Raw genomic sequence first — 20,609 nt, forward strand, 5'->3', positions numbered from 1 at the left:
GGGCACTCCGCTTTCTGTTAATTGCCAAAAGTTCAAATATTTACTTTTCTATTTGGTTTGAATTTTGTATTTAACAACCTAGATTTCCTCGACTAAACGAAATCGCTGATGCTGATTTTCGGGCACAACATTAAAGAACTTCTTATAGATGGTCTGGTCCTGGCGGCCGGCGTAGTTCCGCTGAATCCAGGTGTGGTCCCAGTTGGGATCAATCGCCTCACAGGTCACATAAACCTTGCCGTGCTCCATGGCGAACAGCGTTCCGTTGCGTCCAAAACCCACCTTTTAGTATGAATAAGGATACGGATATTACAGCCAGGAAAACTTAATCAACCACTACTTACATTCAGACCCGGATGGAAGCGCGTGGTGAGCTGGGTGGCCAATATGGTGCCCTCGGAGACGTAGTGTCCATCCTGGACGCGCCATCCGCGATGTTTGGGCCTCGCATGACCCTTCTTGTTTCTCGTACTTCCGCCGGTTTTCTTGCTGGCATTGCGCACGGTGGCTACGGGGGATTGAATTGATTAGAATCTGCAACAGGTTCGAGGGCAGCCCTTACTCATCAGCGGCTGGTCCGCCTTCAGACACTGCAGTGTCAGCTTTTGCATTATATTAAACGACATATTTGTGATTTTATTCTAGTAGCGAGGTTTGTTTATGCAATTCCAGATGGAGACCAGTGTGACCCCCAACCTTTGCTAGAGCAGCCCAATAACAGACTGTTGCCATTGTTGCCAACTGGCGTTCTTAAAGTATAGCTATGCAAATATGTATCAAAAGTAGCTGCATGTTTACTTTTATATTTTACTGTATTGTTTAAGTTAAATAAACTATAGTATTCGATTTTAATTTGTTTTAAAGGTGTGTCACAAATACTTGAACATTTTGAAATAGCCAAATGGGCATCACTGCTGCAAGAGGATGGACTGTGGAGTTTAGCACCTTCTGTGGTAGAGCAACACTTGCCGGTTGCTGAAAATTGTAATTGTTTACTTTTTTCCGGCATTAGCATTAAGTTTAAAGTTTACCATTAGTATGACGACGTGGGGCAATATCTGCCGCATCTGCAGCAGCCCCGCAGACTACGAGATATTCGCCAAGATTCCCACGTACTTGCACGGCTCCACAAACGAGTTTCTTAACTGGCAAAAGCCCATAAACATACTGCTGGAGGAGACGACGGGCATCAAAGTAAGTAACTCCATTGTCCAGTAACCAAATAGACGGGTTTATGAATACCTCCTTCGACTGAACGCAGAACTCCACTGACGACGGGCTGCCACGCAACATATGTGCGCCGTGCATCTCCTATCTCAAGCATGCCGTTACATTCCGGGAGCAGTGCATCAAGAACGCCCTGAGTCTGAAGCTGGCGGAGCTCTACCAGCAGAAGAGGGTCAACATTTCGGATGCGAACAAGATAGACAAGGAGAGCGCCCTGTTCACGGCGGAGGATCTGCGTTATGTGGAGCAGAGGCCTGTGCACAATCTTCTGCTGAACAACAGCATCAAACTGGAGTCCTCCAAGGACAAGGTCCACAAGCGGCTGCTCAATCAGGCGGCTCCCCAGCTGGACGGCAATGACGAGCAGAGGATCCAGTACTTAAACGTGCTGTTCAACAAGCAGCAGACTCACAACAGCTTGCCCAGGCACTCGCGAGATGGCGAACTGCCAACGACCAGTCGTCAGAATGACGATGAAGATGACGATTATGCGGTGGCAAGCTCCAGCGATGACAACGAGGAGGCGGCCCTGCTGCGCAAGCACAAGAACTGCTACAACTACACCGAGACGAACTTCGAGGAGGACGATCCCATGGAGCAGGACCAGTTGCAGCTGCGCGACATCAAGGTGAATATTCCGGAGCCCATGTGGAAGGAGCGCAAGTGTCCGGCATGCTCCAAGCGCTTCATGTTCGAGGACTCGCAGCAGTCGCATCTGGACAACTGCGTCGAGTTCCAGTTCGTCACGTTTGTGACCGAGATGACCAAGTTGCTGGAGATTAGGCGACAAAAAATGGTCTCGCCACACGAGTTCATCCGCCGCATGATATTCGCACTGCACAAAACCTGCACCTGGCTGCAGGAACATTCCATAGACTCGCTTCTGGCCGAGAAGCTGCATCAGGTAAAGGTGTCCAACGGTGAAAAGACAGCTGAGCCGCCAATTCCTATAGAAATACCCGATCCCCGCCCAGTGGAAGAACCACCACTATTCGACTTTGCCAGCAGAACGACGACTCCGATCACGGAGGAGAACAATGTGCTGTACGCCATTGAGCGTTCTGAGAGCCGTCATTCGCAGGGCACGCCCACGGTGAAGAAACCCATTCCCATTCGCGGTAAGGCGGCGATGGGAATCGGGCTAGACAAGCACAGGGAGAGGGCAACGTTCCTCGAGAAACTTCAACGGGCCGCAGTCTCTCCTGGCACAGTTTCGCAAGGGCCAGCGCCCGTTTTCTCCGCACTCTGCGGGCAGTGCAATTTAGTATTTAACTCGGTCTCCGAACTGGAGGTACACAATCACAATGTCCACAGGGGCAACGAACTGAACGCCGAAGACGAAGCAAAAAGGCGTCAAATAATCGCCCTCTTCGAGGATGATATTTAGGTATTACCAAGTCATGTTTTTAATGCAGGTGGCTCAATGAAACTAGTAATCACGTTGGCCACGCTATATCTCTGTTTTTTATCGTATTGTATTTGTTTATTATTTATTTAATTTATTCTGTTTCCATTGGTGATTTACTTCTGCTTAGCGGTAATCCATGTTCATTTACATTCTCATGTACTCAAAGACCATTGCTTTTTATTTATATATACTCTAAGACCAATAAAGAGATTTGCAAGACTTATTCCAAGCCAAAAAGCCTATGCGTATATTTGCAAGCTATCCAATACGAGGTTGGAATCTGCTGCATTTAATTGCAAATAGTTCTTGAGTAGCCGCATCGAGTCCAGGCTGAGATCTGGATCTCGCAGGGCGAAGAGCTGGTTTAGCGTTTTAACAAGGTTTTGCGGGTCTGCCAGTGCTCCCATTAAACTAGGGTCACCTAGGGCAACCAGATTGGCCATTACCCGCACCCCATAGATCAGGCTTAGACGGTCGGCTAGTGGCGCTAAGGTCGCTTCAAAGAAACGCACCAGGTATTCGGCCTGTTGAGCACCTAGCTTGTGCTCCTGGTTCACGATTTCCAGTTGGTGCACTATGTACATGAAGTACTCGCTGGCGGGCTGCTCGGGGATCTTCTCTGACAGGTTCTGCGCAATGTAGCTTCGATCCTCGTCACTCACATGCTGCAGGCACTGGGTGGCCACCAGGGAGAGACATATGGCCGCATCTTCTTGGCAACCACTGGCGTCGCTGTAGAGCCTCCACAACTTGGGTACTAGTTGCATTTGCAGCAAAATCTTGCCGGCCTTATCGCATGTGGCCAGAATGTTGGCCAGTGTCCATAGGCAACTGCGCTTGAGGCGTTCGGCCTTGCCATCGAGGTAGGTGACCATGTAGCTGCCCGCCAAAGTGACAATCTTTTCGGATACATGGGCCTCGCCCAGGGAAAGGTTACACAAGCACTCCACGGCATCTGTCTGTCGCTGAATGTGAGGTCCTGCCAGTCAAGATCACTTTTAATATACAAATATAACTGAAGGAGATGCAGGAGGTTACCAGTGAGTTCCTTAACCAGGACCTGAATGGCGCCAGGAATGGCTGCGAATGCGTTGATGTTGTCGTTGCCCTGGAGGAACCCCAGTGACAAGCGGCACAGATCCTCGGAGGTGGCGTGCTTGCGCCGCTTGATCCTGCTGGCCATTCCAGTAACGTCCTTGATGCCCATCTCAAGAGCCGCCACTTCCTGCTTAACCTGTCCCAGTCCGATGCGCAAGGAGTCCTTCGCCTTTATGCGGCACTCAACACGCTGATCCTTGGCATATCCCCGAATCTTGTTTCGGAGCAAAGTTCCCTCCGCAGTTGTCGTCGCAGATTCCATTTGTTTTAATTTTAAAGAATCCTTACCAAGTGAGCAATAATTCGATACATCAATAACAGCTTATCGATATCAATAAAAGCTTAACAGCACTTGCCTGATCAGCTGTTAAAATTGTAAACATGTAAGCATATACTTTTGTTTATGTTATATTTGAAGCAAGTAATGCATATATAATTTCAGGGCAATGGTGGCCTTGTGCCGTATTTGTATTCTGTGGAACCCAGGAATGCGATTTCCCATATGTGGATGTGGTGTCTTTCTATACTGACAAAAAAGTTCAACGCGGAGACTCATTTCCTGAAACCATTTGCGTGATGTGCCTCGAGGATGCTCGAAAATCCTGGCAGGCCTGCCAAGGAAGTCGGAAAGAAGTCTTAAAAATCTAAGAATTCCACAATAAGATGCAGCTTCCCGAAGAAGACCCATTAGGACGAGTCTTCGGTACTCCAGACCGCCGAAAAAAGGAAGAGGATTTACTGGAGGAGGAAGTATGCAAGGTTCCGGACTATGAGCGAGAAGAATCAAGAGTAAAGGAGGAACAAGTCGAAGAAGACGTATCACATTTTAACAAGGCTCCACCAGTTCACGTCCAAGTAAAGCACGTACCAATTGAGAATGAATTGTTCGACAAGGAAGACAGCCAAGAATCAGAAAGTACGGCTAGTCCCATAGATTGCTTGATAAAAAAGGAGCCAGTTGAGGACGAAATGTTTGAGGATGAAGCTTGCACGATAGGAGTTGACCCAGAAGATTACAAGTCCTTGCTGTCCGAATCCGATTGCCAACATTCCACCCGCACCTGTAAAAAGTCCTTCCAATGCGACACTTGCAGTTCGTATTTTGGCTCACCGTCTTCTCTGGACTCGCACTTTCTCACGCACGAGCAACGACCCCACAATTGCACTTATTGCCAAAAGTATTTCACTGACGAATGCAGCCTTAAGGACCATATTGCGACCCACAATCGACAGCACAAGTGCTCCCACTGTCCGAAGTCCTTCCTCACCACCTACGACCTTAGAAGGCATACCCGGATCCACACAGGAGAGCGGCCCTACTCCTGTGACCACTGTCCAAAGACCTTCTCGGATAAGACAGCCTTGACGTCGCACTTGAGGACGCACAAGGGCGAACGGCCCTTTAAGTGCCCCGACTGTCCGATGTCCTTTTCGCAGCAGTGCAATCTTCAGAGGCACATCCGCTGTCACACGGGTGAACGACCTTTCACGTGTGCCTTTTGCTCCAAATCCTTCACACAACAGTCCAATCTTGGCCTGCACATGCGAGCCCACTCCGGAGAACGTTTCCAATGCTCTCTCTGCTCCAAATCCTTTGCCTATAATAACGATCTTAAGCGACACTTGCGCACTCATTCCCAGGAAAAAGTCCAGTGCTCCTTTTGCCCAAAACTATTCGCAACCAGCAGAACTCTGGCTAAGCACCTGGAAAAAGTACACGAAAATGTATAAACAATTAGTATAATAAATGAAAATATTTGGTAAAAAAAATGTTGTGTTCCCCAAAAAAAGTTATTTAAATTTTATATCCTTCAACAGGTGAGGGATATCGATTTTCGATAAGCAGATTCAAATTTCATAGTCCCTAAGAGATTAAACTAACTACAAACACATCATATAAAAAACAGTCCTTTAAAATAATAATATTTGTTTTTTGCGTTATCCTATTGTTTAAATAAAATCTGTTTCAACATGTTTTTTAAATTATATGTAATCGATAACAGGTTTAAGAAGAACAGGGCGTTCTGTGCCTTACGAAACATAAAAAGTGCAGAGCATAACAGAAACAGAAAAACATTGTTGCGGTCGAAATACTTTAGTTTGCATGTAATGGAGGAGATATGTCGAGTTTGTCTGGAAAGGCCCAGTGGCCTTGTAAACATCTTTGATGCTAGGCGAAAGACCAGAGTTTCCATTGCTGAGATGATCGCGCTCTGCACTGGGCTTCCAGTAAGTCGAGGTGATCTGTTTTCCGAACTGATTTGTCCTCCGTGTTTGGAGGATGCGAAGAACGCTTTTTCGATTCGACAGACCTGCGAGAGGAGCTACCAGTTCTACTGCCAAGTCAGGGACGAAGGAATCGAGGAGGCACTGTGCACCTTGATTGAAGAAGAGGACTGGGAGTTTTCGGAAGACCATATGGATGCGTCTGAATCCGAGGATGATGACGTGAAGAAAAACAGGAGGGATGCCTCATTAGACTGCCGCCAATGTCCGAAAAAGTTCAAGCGAAAAGCTGCTAGGCTGCGACACATGAGCTCCCACTTGAGTAAAAAGCCCTCCTTTGTTTGTGATTACTGCCCAAAGAAGTTTATACGTAAGGATCTGCTCAAGTTTCACATAAACACCCACACGGGAGTGCGACCGTTTGTCTGTTCCCACTGCTCCAAGTCGTTTGCCCAGAATTCCACATTGCAGTCCCATATTCGAACACACACTGGCGAAAGGCCCTACAAGTGTCCCCAGTGCTCCAATACCTTTGTAAAATCATCTGATCTCCGGCGGCATATCCGCACTCACGACGACGTACGGCCCCACAGGTGTTTGGAGTGCTCAAAGTCGTTTTCAAGGAAGGCACACCTCCAGGATCACATGCGCTGCCACACGGGCGAACGGCCGTTTCCCTGTCCTCATTGCTCGAAGACCTTTGCTTTGAATTTCACTCTTCAAAACCACATCCGCACCCACACAGGCGAGCGACCATACAAGTGCTCCCACTGCTCCAAGTCCTTCAGTTTGGGTACCACCCTTAAGAATCACATCCGCACTCACACCAGAAAAAATGAATTCAAGTGCTCTGAGTGCAAAATGTCATTTGGCCAAAAAAAGGGCCTGCGTAAACACCTTCTTAAGCATAAGAAATCAAATTAATGAAACTTGTTATTAGGAAAATACAAAAATATTAACTTATTGTGATAAATATTTTAATTTTCAAAATCGATAATAAATCGATTTAGAGAATGGCAGAGGACAGGGTGACCAGTGTACTGTGCACATTGTAAACAATGTAAACTCTTGGTTTATTATTATTTTTAATAGTGGAATAAGGCAAGTTCATTACTTTTTGACTTAATTTTACTTAATTTGGTCACGCGGAAAGGATTCCTAAATAATGAATGATTGCTCTCATAATTATTAAGTATCAAAAACCGAAAGTGCTCATATAGTATTAGCCGGTGAGTAGAATTAAGTCTAAAAAGGTTTGGCTTAATATATATTGTTAATTACAGGGATAATGGCGAAAATATGTCGTGTTTGCCTGGATAGTTCCAGTAAATTTACAAATATATTTGACGCCAGACGAAAGACCAGAGTTTCCATTGCCGAGATGATCGCGCAATGCACTGGGTTCGAGGTCAAACGTGGCGATTTGTTTTCGGAAATGATATGTCCACCGTGTTTGGAGGATGCAAAAAACGCGTATGGGATAATGCAAAGCTGTGAAAAAAGCCACCAGTTCTACTGCCGAGTTCGGGATGAAGGTATCGAGGAGGCCCTATGCGCCTTGATCGAAGAAGAGGACTGGGAGATTTCGGAAGACGAAAGTGCGTGGTCTGTATCTGCATCCGATGATGATGACGATGAGAAAATCGACAGCAAGGAGGTAGCATTCGAATGCCGTGAATGCTCCAAGCGATACCAGCGAAGGGGATCGTGGATGAGACACATGAGAACTCACATGGACGGACAATCCTTTCCCTGTCCCTACTGCACGCAGAACTTTCGATTTAGGATCACTCTCAAGGCGCATATGAAAACCCACAATTCAGCCAAACCCTACGAGTGCTCCCACTGCTCAAAGTCCTTTGCGCAGCAGTCCACCTTGCAGTCGCATGAACGAACACACACTGGCGAGCGGCCATATAAGTGTTCACAGTGCTCCAAAACCTTCATTAAATCCTCAGATCTCCAGCGTCACATCCGCACACATGGCGGTGAAAGGCCGTTCAAGTGTTCCAAGTGCACGAAAACATTTACGAGAAAATTTCACCTTCAAAACCATATTCGTTCTCACACGGGCGAACGTCCATTCCAGTGTCCCCACTGCCCCAAGGCCTTTGCCCTGAAGCAGCACCTCAAGGAACACAGTCGTCTTCACACACAAGATCGTCCATTTCGCTGCTCCCACTGTACCAGTACTTTCCGGCTGAGCAGCACCCTCAAGGAGCACAAGCTCGTACACAGTGATGAAAGGAATTTTAAGTGTCCTCACTGTACCAGTAGTTTTAAGCAGAGGAAAACACTTGGAAGACATATTCTCGAGGTACACGAGTGACCACTATTTTGAAAAGGACCAAAGTTGTTTTCGTAGATGATAAAATACAATTACACATTCATTGGTATTGTAATAACAGGGTATTCAATTAAGTTTGTACTGAATATACATGTTTTGATATTCTCTATAATGGAATAAAATGTGGTTTTTATTTAATCGTACCAATACAATATAAATTTAATTAATTGAGTCCTCTCACGCTCCCATCACTGGCCATTTTGGGCATCTCCAACAACAGCTGATCAGCTGTTTATTGTTTATACGGGAGTGGCCTGAGAAATTGTAACAAAAAGTGACGGAAAAGCAAAGAAAAATGAACAATGATAACCCGAATATAGTTTTCAATCCCCTGATAAGCTCCATTCAGAAAGTAGTGCTCTATGAGACCCGTGCGGTAAGAACTTTACACCAACATTGCTTCTTCTGACTAATCACACACATTGTCATCACATCAGCGCCTGTATTTGGTGGGCAGCAACAATCGTGAGACTCGGTTCCGCCTCCTGACCATAGACCGACTCGCCCACAACCGACTGAGTATCGAGGAGAATGCCAACGAGTTTAACAACTTGGAAATCCGACGTTTTGTCGCCTCCCTCACGGGTTCGCCCAGGGTGACGTCCGCTTACGGGGTCCTCGGATTTGTGCGCTTCCTCGAGGGTTACTACCTGTTGCTGGTGACAAAGCGCAAATGCTGCGCCCACATAGGCCGCCATCTGGTCTACACCATCAAGGACACGGTGATGGTGCGTGTGAACGAGGTGACCTCGCAGCGTCCGCCGCATCCGCACGAGGATCGATACAAGCGGATGTTTCAGAATATCGATCTCCGTAGCAACTTCTACTTTTCATATTCCTACGATCTGACGCGTACGCTGCAGTACAACGAGTCCGCGCCTCGCTACGTTGGTGCTAAGGTAGACCTCGACAAAGACGAACCTCTTCCGGATTGGAACACGCTAACCAACAACGTGGACCAGGCACATGAGCGCGTGGATTACGCATTCCGCACCGATTCCCGCAAGCGCTTTGTCTGGAATGCCTACCTTCTGCAGCCCATGGAAGGCATCATGCTAAAGGACTGGCTTTTAGAGGTTACTCATGGTTTTGTCAGCCAATCCTGCATCAGCATTTTTGGGCGGCACGTCAACGTTTGCCTGGTAGCACGCAGGAGTTCACGCTTCGCCGGTACTCGTTTCCTTAAACGTGGAGCCAACTTTCAAGGGGACGTGGCCAACGAGGTGGAGACCGAACAGATCGTTAGCGATGGCCAAAGAATCTGCGCCTTCACCCAAATGCGAGGTTCCATACCTTCGCACTGGTCTCAGGATATCAGCAAAATGGTGCCAAAGCCGCAGATTCAATTAGACATTTGCGATCCATATGCGCAGACTCCATCGCTGCACTTCGAACGGCTGCTCTTCCATTATGGTGCGCCGCTTATTATGCTTAATCTGGTGAAAAAGCGGGAGCGACGAAAGCATGAGTCGATCATTTCCAAGGAGTTGGAGTACAGTATACGCTATCTCAACCAATTCTTGCCGCCGCCGCACCGCATGAAGCACATCCACTTTGATATGGCGCGACAAAGTCGCCTCAGCGGAGGCAACGTCATGGAGCAACTAGCCATTCACGCAGAAAGTATTGTCCAAATGACGGGAATGTTTTTCAAGGCGGCGGGCAGTGAGCCTGGCTTGCAGACTGGAATCGTACGCACAAACTGCGTGGACTGCCTGGATCGCACCAATTCGGCCCAGTTTGCCATTGGAAAGTGCGCTTTGGGTCATCAACTGGAGCGTCTGGGTTTTGTTAAATCCGCTAAACTGGAGTTCGACTCGGATTGCGTGACGATGCTGGAAAATCTGTACGAGGAGCACGGCGATACATTGGCCTTGCAATACGGAGGGTCTCAGCTGGTACACCGTATTAAGACATACCGAAAGACGGCTCCCTGGGGATCTCAGGGTAGCGATGTGATGCAGACCCTCAGTCGGTACTACAGCAACACGTTCAGCGACACCGAGAAGCAGCACAGCATCAACTTGTTCTTGGGCATATACAAACCCAGTTTGACAAAGCGTGAGTAATAAACTCTTATGAATTTAGAACATTATTTAATCTAAATCTCAACCAGAGGGTCCCCCCATTTGGGAGCTACAAACGGACTACGATATGCACAATCCATTCGTGCCAAGAGCGGATAACAAGGCCATCACCGATTGGGTGCGTCGCAAGGTTCGCGAGTGCCTGCCCTATTCATGTGCGGATTCCAATAAATTGGTCAAGGAGCTGTTTCGCGTGCATACCAGCGGTCTGGAAATGATCGATGCCTACTCGAACTACCATCAGTCCTTCAAGTGGACCGACTTCAGCGAGCACATCGCTTTCGAAATCAGCCAACTGGCACTGCGATATATGCCCACATTCCGCACTAATTTCAGTCCGTTCCAGAGGCAAATCCAGACATCGCGAAAAGCCCGTCAAAATCCCTCAATGACAGGACAAAGTTCCACCGGTTCTATGAATAGCAATTCCTCCAGTTCCAGCGAGGGCGACGATAGCTCTAGTGACGAGGATTTAAGTGCAAGTTTTGCCGAGAAGGAGGCAAACCAGACGGAATCGACCGAGCCAGCCGCTGCCACACTGGCCACAGGTCTGCCCTCGATGGAGGAAATCTATGGGTGCACCATCAATCCGCCATCCAAGCAAAGCATGTCTGTTTATAAGAAGTACGTTCAGATGGGCAAGCTGTCCAGTGGAGGTGCGAGGCCAGCTCAGACAGCCGTTGCTCAGCGCGAACAGGAGCTGGCCAAGATTATGCGTGGCATTACCCTGCGCCCACTCAGTGACTACGGAACCGACTCCTATCTAAGCGTGCGTCCGCCGGTCGTTCCTCGCAAGAGTCTCATTGTCTATGCCGAGTACTGCCGCACTCGCAGTACCTTTAACGCCGTGCCCAAGCTGGAGGAATTCGATGTACTCTATCAATATGTGCAAAAGCTGTAGTCATTGATATGGAATGTCATATAATAATTTTAGTTTGTTGTCTCAAAATGTATTATATATTATATTAGATATTATAATAAGTTAAATAACCTCCTTAATGAAGAAGTCTCGTTCTACAATTTATTTAAATACTTTACTTTCTGTAGTTAACTTACAAAAGTGTCGTTAAAAATACTCGGAAATGGCTATTGTTGGGAGAGGTTCCTATCAGTTACTGGCCACTTGGTGCTCCTGCCTCCGCATGTGCGGCTGAGGCCTGCATGGCGTTGTACCCATACTTCTGGCCGAGATGGAGCAAGTGTGGGTTCGCGGGCTTGTATACGGTGGCCAGTTCCTGGGTCAGCATGAACTGCTCCTGCTCCGGAAAGTCGTGTTCGCAGTGATGTTCGCCGCAGATTTTGCACTCGTAGATGTTTGGTCTCAGCGTGTTCCGGATGCGCTACAAAAGGATTTAAGTATCGGATTATTAATTGGCCATAGGGAAATGCCGGCTCCAACATACTTCCCAAAAGGTATCTCCACTGGACCGCAGGAAGTTGATAACCGCATATCCTGGAATGCAGATCAGCGAGAAGGAGGCGAACATCCAGCCTATTCCATAGGCCCAGTCTGGATAGGTATAGCGTCCATTGTGGTAGGTGGGCTCGTGGTAGTTGATCAGACTCAACACCCAGATGGCCTGCATTCGCAGAAAGCCGAATCTCTTAGATTAATTCTACATAGTTAAGACTCGGGTTACTTACAAAGAGGAGGCACGGTCCCAGAACCAGCCAGCAGGATCTGAAATAGAAGGAAGGCGCCTTTCCGGTCATTTGCTTGACGTTCTTCGAGAGTCTTCCCGTGCCGTAGAACCAGGCAATGGCTATCATTTGACAAAAGGCCAGAAACATGATTGTCACGGAGGCGGCGTAGTGATCCATTAGCTGGAAGTAGTAGATGCCACCCTGTATAATGTTGGGCATCCCGAACAGACATGAGATAACACAGACGAACAGGACCACGATTTCGTGATAGCCCAGGTGTCGTTTGATCCAGCGCGGAAATCCATCCTGTATGGAGGTGACCACCACCTCCACGATGGCAAACTGCGAGTTCAGACCGAGGCAGAGCAGCATAAAGAAGAACATGACCGCCCATAGCTGGGCGTACGGCATCTTAGCCATCGCCTGGGGATACACCACGAATATCATGCCCGGTCCATCACCGATGACGTCTCTCACATTGGTGTTCTGCTCCAGCGCCAGGTTGCCCAGCGTAGAGAAAGCAAAGATGCCCACCAGGAGACTGGTGATCATATTAACCGCACTCACTGCCACAGTGTCTCGCAGGATATTGTTGTTGTACTTGTTGTAGCTGGCAAAGGAGATCATGGATCCAAAGGTGATGCCCAGCGAGTTGAAGTTCTGAGAGGCGGCGTTGATCCACACATTGGCGTTCTTCAGCTCCGACCACTTGGGTCGGAAGAAGAAGCGCAGACCCTCCGCAGCTCCGTCCAGGGTCACCGCTCGCGCCATCAGGATGATGATCAGCACGAAGGGGAAGGTGGCCGTGAAGTAGCGCACCTTCGCCGACGACTTGATCGACTTCCACGTGGCGAAGTAGACCATCAGCCAGGCGCAGATAAGGCAGGCGAAGAGCTCCCAGCGCATCATGCCCGGATACTCCAGGCCACCGCTGATCTGCAGGACCTTGTTTCTTTGCAAGGAATGTTACGAATATGAGATTACAATGATTTTACTTATATAAGTATATTTTATATTACTCGAAGAATTCCTCGGAAGGAGTGCGAGATGTGTCCGGTGCACTGGCATTTATCCCCTTGCGCTGCGGCACCCAGCAATCCGGCGTGTTCCACCTGAAAGTCATTGATGGAAACCCACATATGAAGAAGCCATATGGGAAGCCATGGGAAATATGGGTAACCCACCTGTTGTTGCAGTCGATCCAGGGCATCTCTGTTTTAAACGACGTGAAGAAGTAGTAGATGGAGTAGCCTATGATGACACTATAGTAGGTGGACATGAGGAACGAGACGACCACGCTGGCGAGTCCGGCTCCTGAGGAGGCAGAAAAGAGGCCATCGATAAGTAACGCAGCACACCCAAATCAGTCGGAGATCTCCAGATGCAGCTCAACATTATGGCAATGCCAGTTGCAATGAGTTGAGCATACACAAAAATTAGACTTAATTAGGCCAGATGATAGTCGGACCGGTTTCGTATGGAATCACATGTCTAGACTGGCACTCATCTGCATAATTGGCCATGTGCCTGCCTCATACGGCGACAATTGGATCCGTTCGAAGTCGTTCGCGAATCTTGGTTAAATAGTTTTACACGTTATTAATATTTATTAGCTTGCATCTTCGTGGGCGTGGTTTGTTTGCAAAATATTGACAGTAATTAAGCGTTTGGCAACGGCAAAAATAGCTAAATGTACTATGTGGTGCTAGCCCAGCATGTGGTGGCATGGGGAGGGGGGAATTTTCCCGGCTTGCCTTCAGGTTTTCACGCCACCTCCACAACACAATGGCCCAGTTAATTAGCTTCCGCCCGTATGCAAGTGGAGGATCGCAGCGCACGGAATGAGAAGGCTCACTACGATTGTGATTACCAGGTGTAAATCACAACGCAAAATAGAGCTCGACAAGCTGGCTAAATATTTGATTGACCTTGGCCCATGGCCAAGTCCATACTTGGCCAAATCAGCGGGCTCTCTTTTATGTTTGTCATGGTGGTTGGGCAAGCCTGGCTTTCTATTGTTTTCATGGGGGGTTTTCAAAGTTGTGAAAAGCATGACACATTTGCAAATTACAAATGACGCAATAGGTTTGATCCCAAATTGTTTAAAAATGATGTATAGTAATTATTATAAAAAACTTAAAACGCTTATAGGATTTATAGAATATACAATTTTCTTGAATTTCACACGGATCCGAATTCACAAACGTCGCACTTGACAACAGGCTGTATGTGTAATATTTATTGATAATTATTACGTATACGAGCCGCATGCCATTTTTTTACACCAGTGCATTCATGTTCTAGACTTATAAATATCAAATTTTAAAGATAACAAATGGAGTTTTATACTTTCACTTACCCTTAAACAGAGGACACAGTTGACCCAGTGCCCCAATGGGTCCTCGACCGGTGTATTGGCCAACGGAGAGCTCCATGAAGAGCAGCGGAATGCTGCATATGAACAGTATTATGCAATAAGGTACTAAAAAAACACCTGTAATGACAAAAAGCAAATCATTTACACATGTACGTGTAGCCATGGGCGAGAGCAGCTAAGCAAATAATTTAAATTAATTATAAATATTTGACATAAGCAAATGCAAATGGCATGAAACTGCTGTCTATCATTCTACGCGTCATTAGCAGGAGGTCGTGTGCCAGTTTCTCCACTGTCACACCAACTCATTACGCCCCCATTGCCATTCCCGATCCCCTCGAGAAATGGGGTAGCTAGGTAGGGGCCCAGCTCCGGGTCTACAAGTGCAAATGAAGATGGACGCAGGCCTCCGAGCTCGCGTGATCGAGAAACACCGGCCAAGTGATGACAGTGACCGCTCTATTATCTATGCCCGCTGCCCTGAGCTTAAACAAATTTTAATTTATGACTTTTAAACGTTTCAGCGGAAATGCCGCTTAAAGCGCAAAATTGTCAAATGTTTTTAGAGCAACTAAAACAAAAACTAAACCCCCATATCTTCCCATTGCCGTCGCACGAAATCAAAGTAACTATCTCAATATCTGTCTTATCGCATGTGCAGGTTTTTTTTTTGTTTGGCGGCACTCTTAGTCACTTGCTGAACTCTCAAGAGGCACTTCCGCTAAGCCTTCCCCGGAAAATCTCGGAATCGCCTACGACTGACCCCTTTCTTAATTCCCAATTGAACCGGAGATCTTTTTCGCAGGCACAGATAGGGGTATAAATAGTTTCTATGCAAGTATAACAAGTATAAATAGTAATTGAATAAAGAATAGTATTTCATATATAGTATCTAAAAAATCGCCAAAATAATCTTATCGTAAATATTAAATTTATAGCCCTGTGCATATGCGAACTTACCACCGCCACTCTTGTAGCACATGTAGGGAAATCGCCAGACGTTGCCCAGACCCACCGAGTATCCAATGCAGGCCAGGACGAACTGCATCTTGTTGGCCCAGTGCTGCTGGCGCGGCTTCAGGTGCGCCGTCTCATCGGACATGTCCAAGTAGCTGTCGTCGTCATCGACCCCCAAGGGTCTAAAAAGAGAAGAAGGATTTAAAAATAACCATATATGCACAGCACACACTAAATTAGTTGATGCGTCAAATGGCTTAATTGCAATAATCACATGGACCCGAACCCACCAAGTGGGGGCTGGCCATTCCATTGGCGGTGTCAACTGGCGGTGCATTTTGACGGTGACGAGAATCTGATCCGGAATTGTCGTGTCATGGATGGCTGCTGAATGGTGTGCAATTGGCGGTGTGGGTGGAGGTGCCACCGATTTGAACAGCCGTTCGTGTTGGTTTCTCCCCCATTTGAGTGTTTTGATTAAATCGGGGAAATATTGAAAATATGCAGTTAAGCGGTCGCATGTCGACAACACGGCGCTTTTAATAATATTTATGTGTTTAGCCAAACGGAATTATACTCATTGTGGATCAGTGCTTTGTAAAATTAAATGATAAGTACATTTTAATAATAGACCAATTAATCTATGCCATATTTTCTGCACAGCAAAGTGCCTAATAAATGTATAATAATATGCAATTTCGTCTTCTCTTGATATATCAACACTTTATAAGCAGCACTATATATAGGCAGGCATTAAAAAACCAGATATTTACTATCCTTTGTGGACTAGTGGTAAGTCGGGTATAAACAGTCTACTTAACAGTCAAGCAATCATTCAAATTTAATCAGCGCTTTATTGCTAATGCTTATGGCAAACACATCACACGATCACCATTAAAAGGCCTGATTCGAGACGTTATGCAAGTGGAATTTTTCCCCTGGGCTCTTACACTTTGGCCACCCGGTTGAAGCGGAAGAAGGACTGCTCCGAGTGCCTCGAGGACTGGGCATCGTAGTCCTGGCGGTTTGGCATCTCGACTCTCCCTTACTCCTGTGGTTTAATCTACTTTAATTCAGGAGTTACTTGTAATGCAGCCTTTGAACTGTGTAGGTACCCATGGATGCCAAGGATACGTGGAGCAGGAGTCGCGGGCACTGGATGGAAACTGGCAGTGGCAACTGATCGGTTTGTGGGTTGACGCGCTACTGACTACAAATCCGGCCATTTTCAGCCGGGTTTCGGCCGCAATCCCGGTGTTTATGGAGCACACAATGGGTAGTGGTAATTGGTCTGGCCAACACAAACAGATAAATCACAAAACCGATCCAACCGATCTATTGATCTCGTTAAGGAACGTTGCTTAAAAATAGCTGATGCGAGATTGGCACGTTTCGTGATCCGCTGGATATCATGTGGACCCCGCTCCCAAAGATGCCACAAGGGTGTTAAAATTCCCTGTTAGCCAAATGGTCAACAATGTGGTTCCATGCTAAGGTGCCAAATGCTGGCCAAATTTGCCACAACTGTTAGATCGTTTTATCGGCGCCCCTTTGTCAAGCTAATGGCCCTAACTATACACAGAGAGAAACAGCCTACAAATATTATACTTATAATGTGGTTTGAAAATAAATGCCTTACTTTACTTCACTGGTTCCGAAGAATTTGCGTTTTAATAAACACTTACGGCGGCGTCTGCGGATTGACCATGTCAAAGAGCTCGTTAGCGGTGGTGGGCACTCGTCGGATGACCAGCTTGCGTCCATCCGTCGACCCAATGCCAATGGAGGCCAGCGAGCGAACGGAGGTCACATCGGAGTAGATCTGGTTGCCGGCCAGGTCGTGGAAATGATAGGAACTGCCGCTCAGCGAGGCCTGTGGTTGCATGTAGAGCGGATTGGGGGCCTGTAATCCGGAAGTGGCCATCGATACGCCGCCAACCAGATTGCCGCTACTGTCGCTCAGGCCCGGAAGATAACCTGCGTGGGATTAAGAAACATACGCGCATTATAATAGTTTCAGGTGAAAGATAATATCTGATGATGTTATCATATCAAATGACAATAAGAACATCACTGCATTTCCATCGCGATCAAGGGTATATAATCAATCACAGAATCAATAATTTCATACAAATTACAAGCTGTGCCATTTAAATTGCTTGTAATGTCCCAAATTTAACATAATTTTGTAGAACTCGCTGAACTAACTTTCGCTGAATGACACTGGGGCATTTATAAGCAGACATTTAATTATTAGTAGGACAACATTATCGAAAGCCTGTTCAAGTATTTCGTGTAATTAAAAGATTAGGAGGCGTTTTCAAGCAAACCAATTGAGTACAAGCAATTACATACGCGCACTTTGAAACTCAATATGCGGGTGAGGGATGGGATGGGTGAGGTTTTGAGGGTCACCAACCTGAGACCACGGAGCGCATACTGCTGTGGTGGCTGCCTAAGCGCGACTTTAGCTCCATGCTGAGCGGCGAGACGGCCACCGAATCCCCGGCCATGGTGGTGGTGGTGGTGCAGGTCAGGGTGGCGGGCGTGGGTGAGATGGCGGGCATGGTCACGGCAACTGGAGCTGATGATGGCTCAGAATTCCCAGCCGCTTGTTCATCGCAATCGTCGATGGTGAAGGTGACCGTGGAGGTGGATCCTGCTGCCGTCGGCTGATGGGCCTGCACCACCTGACCCGGTTGCAATACCTCCGAATTGGGTCTGGTGCGGACCGATGTCTGGCGCAGTGGCGGCTGTTTGTGCAGAGCAGCCGCCATGGCCGCCAGCGAGGTGGTGGAGCTGGTTTGACGAAAGGGAAGTGGTCCGGCTACCGCACCGCTTCCCGGCGGTGTGCCCGGCGTGGCCGGTATAATGATGAACTTGTGGGCTCGCGACGAGGACGACCGGATGAGCCGTGCCTGTTCGTCGCCCTCGTAGCAGCTCTCCGCTCCGCTGTCAGAGAGTTGGCTGTGCCTCAAGGGCGTTAGGCCGGTGGGCGGGGCACGCTTGAGTACCACCTGGTCGGGTGTGGTGCTTAGCACCTGGCTGGCGTCTTTGTTGTCCGCCATTGGGAAGGTTGAGTGGAGAGGAGGGCCTCTCTGTGGGAAATTCGTGTGGCTGCTGTAGCTGTGTTGCTGGTTGCCAGTTGATGTGTTGCTAGTTGCAGGTTGCTAGTTGCTGCTTGCTGCGTGCTATTCGCTAGTCGCTTTATCATAAAAACATTTTGAACGGCGACTGTTGTTGGATTTTGCACTGGTTCACTGATGCTGGGGGCGCTTTCATATCTATCATTTTGAATGCTCGCAATCTGCGATTGCGATTGCGAGTACTGGTTGACACAATTTTAAATCACATTTAAACCTTGAGTTGCACAATGTTGTTGTAGCTGGCCGCGTGAGTTTGGGCTTTTAAATCAAAATAAACTAAATCATGTGAAAGCCAGCACGAGTTATCTTTATTTGCTTCACCTCTATGATTACTTTCATGAAAGTTGCTCTTTAACCATTTAATAAAGTAAAATATTGTCTGCCTACTCCGCAAATTGTTATCACTTGCTGGGGAATTCACTTTCCCAACTCACTGCGCTCCCATAAAACTGACTGATTTTTCCTTTTCTTTTTACCTACACTATATATATTTTTTTCTCGTATTTGTTTATATAAACAAATAAACTGAAGTTTTGTTCCATTTTTTTTTTTACATTTTATCACCGCCGCAGATAAACAAACTCGAGCTCTTCAGCCACACACAGGTGAACGGCAACTCGCACTTGACGTTACAGATACAAATTTGTATCTTATCGGCGATGTGGCCCTAAAAGGTTGCTCCCGACCACGTCGCCCACCTCTCATGGTCGCCTTCTTGGAAAGCATTTCTCGGACTGCTTTCGTTTCGACGACTGACAGTGACGCGTTTACCCATATCGGGCTCTTTGAATTTGAAAGTTTTCGTACTGTTTGAAGGAACAAGAGGCACTACGTCATTGGCACGCGATCTGCTCTAGTGACTCTCCGGTCAGCAGCAGACCACGAAAGGTCAGCGAGCTGGCTCAACTGTGCCGTAATTAATAATTACGCATCTTGCCGTACACATATCATATATCATAGCACGCTAGGGGGTTTGGTTGTAATATGAAAATCAGCCACACTCAAGTAGTAAAAATGTAAATTTTCTGCCAGAGCGCGAGGCACGAATAAAAGCCGATCAAACACTGAGCTCGAAAACATTCCAATTGTATTTACATAACTGTGTACGAGTAGAGTAAGCTTCTTAAAATATCAACGGTTGACTTTTTGGGGCTTTCGTTCAATCCCTCACACTAAAAAAAAAAAAACCTGATTGATTACCTTTGTCGGGCAATAAATCACTTATGGTGCGATGTGTGAATTCAATTCACTTTACTGCTGAAGCTGAGAAAGCTAAGCCCTGAGAAATGTTTTGGTAATTGCTTACTTCAGGTTTGACAGTGGGAGAAATATTGTGACACCGTATACGACGGCTATACCTCATTGTAAGTCGTAAAACGTCTATAGAAAGCTGCGGCATCAACAGATGTTCTATTCCGGGCACATCCCTTGTATCGTACTGAACTATAAAACCAAATTAACACTCCGACTTGTTAATGAAAGCTGTGCCCATCCAGTATCCAGTGCTAAATTCCCCATTATACAACATTTTTGTTTGCCCAGTTGCTGCCCCAACAAACAGCCTTTAAGTGCTGCCTCTACCGATATGCTGTGCTGCACTCGAAGATCAAACAAACAAAAATATTTAACACCTTGGCCAAATAGATAATCACACACTTTAATGGTGGCAATCAGAGCGACAGCGATCGACACTAATAATGGTAATTTCATTCACTTTGATTCACTTGTTCCTGCAGTTCAATTTAGATTCGTGTGTGGGGCATGGAGATCCATTCATTCATCCGACGAACAATGGCCAATTTCAATCATAATAAACGTAATAGAACAATCAACGCACATCAAATTACCCGACAACGGCAATCGACCGGATCAAGATAACGCCGCGTATACTTAATGTAGTGCGTGTGTAGAGCGAGGTGCTCAACTTTACGTGCCGCACTTTCGACAACCTAACAGATTAACCATGAGTCCATGGAGGAGGCCCCGAAAACGTGCCAACACGCGCGCCGTCAAATGTCAACTGATCCAATCCCCATGTGCGAATATCGTTTGCACTTGCGACTGCTGATGGCTGCGGCATACCACAAACCCG

At 47.0% G+C, this 20,609-nt stretch overlaps 8 protein-coding genes across 11 annotated transcripts; 5 read left to right on the top strand and 3 right to left on the bottom strand.

Moving 5' to 3' along the window:
- Positions 1-44: 44 nt before the first annotated feature.
- Positions 45-722, bottom strand: LOC120450265 (39S ribosomal protein L27, mitochondrial). The gene is made up of 3 exons (XM_039633163.2): positions 563-722; positions 345-508; positions 45-282 (listed from the first exon to the last, which is right to left on the bottom strand). Exons 1-3 carry the CDS (start codon positions 624-626, stop codon positions 79-81), a joined length of 432 nt encoding a protein of 143 aa, XP_039489097.1. The 5' UTR covers positions 627-722; the 3' UTR covers positions 45-78.
- Positions 723-928: 206 nt separating this feature from the next.
- LOC120454517 lies at positions 929-2,839 on the top strand. The gene is made up of 2 exons (XM_039639884.2): positions 929-1,194; positions 1,262-2,839. The coding sequence occupies exons 1-2, from the start codon at positions 1,039-1,041 to the stop codon at positions 2,612-2,614; spliced, it is 1,509 nt and encodes a 502-aa protein (XP_039495818.1). The 5' UTR covers positions 929-1,038; the 3' UTR covers positions 2,615-2,839.
- A 16-nt stretch (positions 2,840-2,855) lies between these two features.
- Positions 2,856-4,080, bottom strand: LOC120454530. Its single transcript, XM_039639905.2, has 2 exons — positions 3,674-4,080; positions 2,856-3,614 (listed from the first exon to the last, which is right to left on the bottom strand). Exons 1-2 carry the CDS (start codon positions 3,993-3,995, stop codon positions 2,875-2,877), a joined length of 1,062 nt encoding a protein of 353 aa, XP_039495839.1. The 5' UTR covers positions 3,996-4,080; the 3' UTR covers positions 2,856-2,874.
- Positions 4,080-5,619, top strand: LOC120454523 (zinc finger protein 239-like). The gene is made up of 2 exons (XM_039639891.1): positions 4,080-4,116; positions 4,176-5,619. The coding sequence occupies exon 2, from the start codon at positions 4,397-4,399 to the stop codon at positions 5,462-5,464; it is 1,068 nt and encodes a 355-aa protein (XP_039495825.1). The 5' UTR covers positions 4,080-4,116; positions 4,176-4,396; the 3' UTR covers positions 5,465-5,619.
- A 153-nt stretch (positions 5,620-5,772) lies between these two features.
- On the top strand, positions 5,773-6,932 carry LOC120458054 (zinc finger protein 239-like). Its single transcript, XM_039645567.1, has one exon. The coding sequence runs from the start codon at positions 5,843-5,845 to the stop codon at positions 6,881-6,883; it is 1,041 nt and encodes a 346-aa protein (XP_039501501.1). The 5' UTR covers positions 5,773-5,842; the 3' UTR covers positions 6,884-6,932.
- A 105-nt stretch (positions 6,933-7,037) lies between these two features.
- Positions 7,038-8,410, top strand: LOC120458044 (oocyte zinc finger protein XlCOF6.1-like). Its single transcript, XM_039645556.2, has 2 exons — positions 7,038-7,188; positions 7,243-8,410. The coding sequence occupies exon 2, from the start codon at positions 7,248-7,250 to the stop codon at positions 8,286-8,288; it is 1,041 nt and encodes a 346-aa protein (XP_039501490.1). The 5' UTR covers positions 7,038-7,188; positions 7,243-7,247; the 3' UTR covers positions 8,289-8,410.
- Positions 8,411-8,529: 119 nt separating this feature from the next.
- On the top strand, positions 8,530-11,310 carry LOC120458033 (polyphosphoinositide phosphatase). The gene is made up of 3 exons (XM_039645545.2): positions 8,530-8,682; positions 8,744-10,367; positions 10,423-11,310. Exons 1-3 carry the CDS (start codon positions 8,602-8,604, stop codon positions 11,292-11,294), a joined length of 2,577 nt encoding a protein of 858 aa, XP_039501479.1. The 5' UTR covers positions 8,530-8,601; the 3' UTR covers positions 11,295-11,310.
- Positions 11,311-11,369: 59 nt separating this feature from the next.
- On the bottom strand, positions 11,370-20,534 carry LOC120458010 (sodium- and chloride-dependent GABA transporter ine). 4 transcript variants are annotated; one of them, XM_039645517.2, is made up of 10 exons: positions 20,355-20,534; positions 17,791-18,775; positions 17,057-17,348; positions 15,375-15,553; positions 14,397-14,531; positions 13,222-13,351; positions 13,057-13,149; positions 12,038-12,989; positions 11,797-11,973; positions 11,370-11,733 (listed from the first exon to the last, which is right to left on the bottom strand). In XM_039645517.2, exons 2-10 carry the CDS (start codon positions 18,437-18,439, stop codon positions 11,506-11,508), a joined length of 2,835 nt encoding a protein of 944 aa, XP_039501451.1. In that variant the 5' UTR covers positions 18,440-18,775; positions 20,355-20,534; the 3' UTR covers positions 11,370-11,505. The 4 variants fall into 4 exon arrangements, with proteins under 4 accessions (XP_039501451.1, XP_039501445.1, XP_039501467.1 ...); XM_039645511.2 differs by having other exon boundaries at positions 20,174-20,534; XM_039645533.2 differs by lacking the exons at positions 17,057-17,348; positions 17,791-18,775; positions 20,355-20,534 and adding an exon at positions 16,456-16,573.
- Between the last annotated feature and the right edge of the window lie 75 nt (positions 20,535-20,609).

The sequence above is a fragment of the Drosophila santomea genome, chromosome 2L, assembly GCF_016746245.2.
Source record: "Drosophila santomea strain STO CAGO 1482 chromosome 2L, Prin_Dsan_1.1, whole genome shotgun sequence".
Classification (NCBI taxonomy): domain Eukaryota; kingdom Metazoa; phylum Arthropoda; class Insecta; order Diptera; family Drosophilidae; genus Drosophila; species Drosophila santomea.

Excerpts from the sequence above, each read along its gene's own strand:
- LOC120450265 (XM_039633163.2), bottom strand. The coding sequence starts at position 626 with ATGTCGTTTAATATAATGCAAAAGCTGACACTGCAGTGTCTGAAGGCG. Across the intron at positions 509-562 it reads GGCGGACCAGCCGCTGATGA|CCACCGTGCGCAATGCCAGC; the intron begins GTAAGGGCTGCC and ends AATCCCCCGTAG. Across the intron at positions 283-344 it reads GCTTCCATCCGGGTCTGAAT|GTGGGTTTTGGACGCAACGG; the intron begins GTAAGTAGTGGT and ends TCATACTAAAAG.
- LOC120454517 (XM_039639884.2), top strand. The coding sequence starts at position 1,039 with ATGACGACGTGGGGCAATATCTGCCGCATCTGCAGCAGCCCCGCAGAC. Across the intron at positions 1,195-1,261 it reads AGGAGACGACGGGCATCAAA|AACTCCACTGACGACGGGCT; the intron begins GTAAGTAACTCC and ends GACTGAACGCAG.
- LOC120454530 (XM_039639905.2), bottom strand. The coding sequence starts at position 3,995 with ATGGAATCTGCGACGACAACTGCGGAGGGAACTTTGCTCCGAAACAAG. Across the intron at positions 3,615-3,673 it reads CCTGGTTAAGGAACTCACTG|GACCTCACATTCAGCGACAG; the intron begins GTAACCTCCTGC and ends CTTGACTGGCAG.
- LOC120454523 (XM_039639891.1), top strand. The coding sequence starts at position 4,397 with ATGCAGCTTCCCGAAGAAGACCCATTAGGACGAGTCTTCGGTACTCCA.
- LOC120458054 (XM_039645567.1), top strand. The coding sequence starts at position 5,843 with ATGGAGGAGATATGTCGAGTTTGTCTGGAAAGGCCCAGTGGCCTTGTA.
- LOC120458044 (XM_039645556.2), top strand. The coding sequence starts at position 7,248 with ATGGCGAAAATATGTCGTGTTTGCCTGGATAGTTCCAGTAAATTTACA.
- LOC120458033 (XM_039645545.2), top strand. The coding sequence starts at position 8,602 with ATGAACAATGATAACCCGAATATAGTTTTCAATCCCCTGATAAGCTCC. Across the intron at positions 8,683-8,743 it reads TGCTCTATGAGACCCGTGCG|CGCCTGTATTTGGTGGGCAG; the intron begins GTAAGAACTTTA and ends TCATCACATCAG. Across the intron at positions 10,368-10,422 it reads CAAACCCAGTTTGACAAAGC|AGGGTCCCCCCATTTGGGAG; the intron begins GTGAGTAATAAA and ends AATCTCAACCAG.
- LOC120458010 (XM_039645517.2), bottom strand. The coding sequence starts at position 18,439 with ATGGCGGACAACAAAGACGCCAGCCAGGTGCTAAGCACCACACCCGAC. Across the intron at positions 15,554-17,056 it reads GTCAATCCGCAGACGCCGCC|ACCCTTGGGGGTCGATGACG; the intron begins GTAAGTGTTTAT and ends TTCTCTTTTTAG. Across the intron at positions 13,352-14,396 it reads ACTGTGTCCTCTGTTTAAGG|GAGCCGGACTCGCCAGCGTG; the intron begins GTAAGTGAAAGT and ends CTGCCTCCTCAG.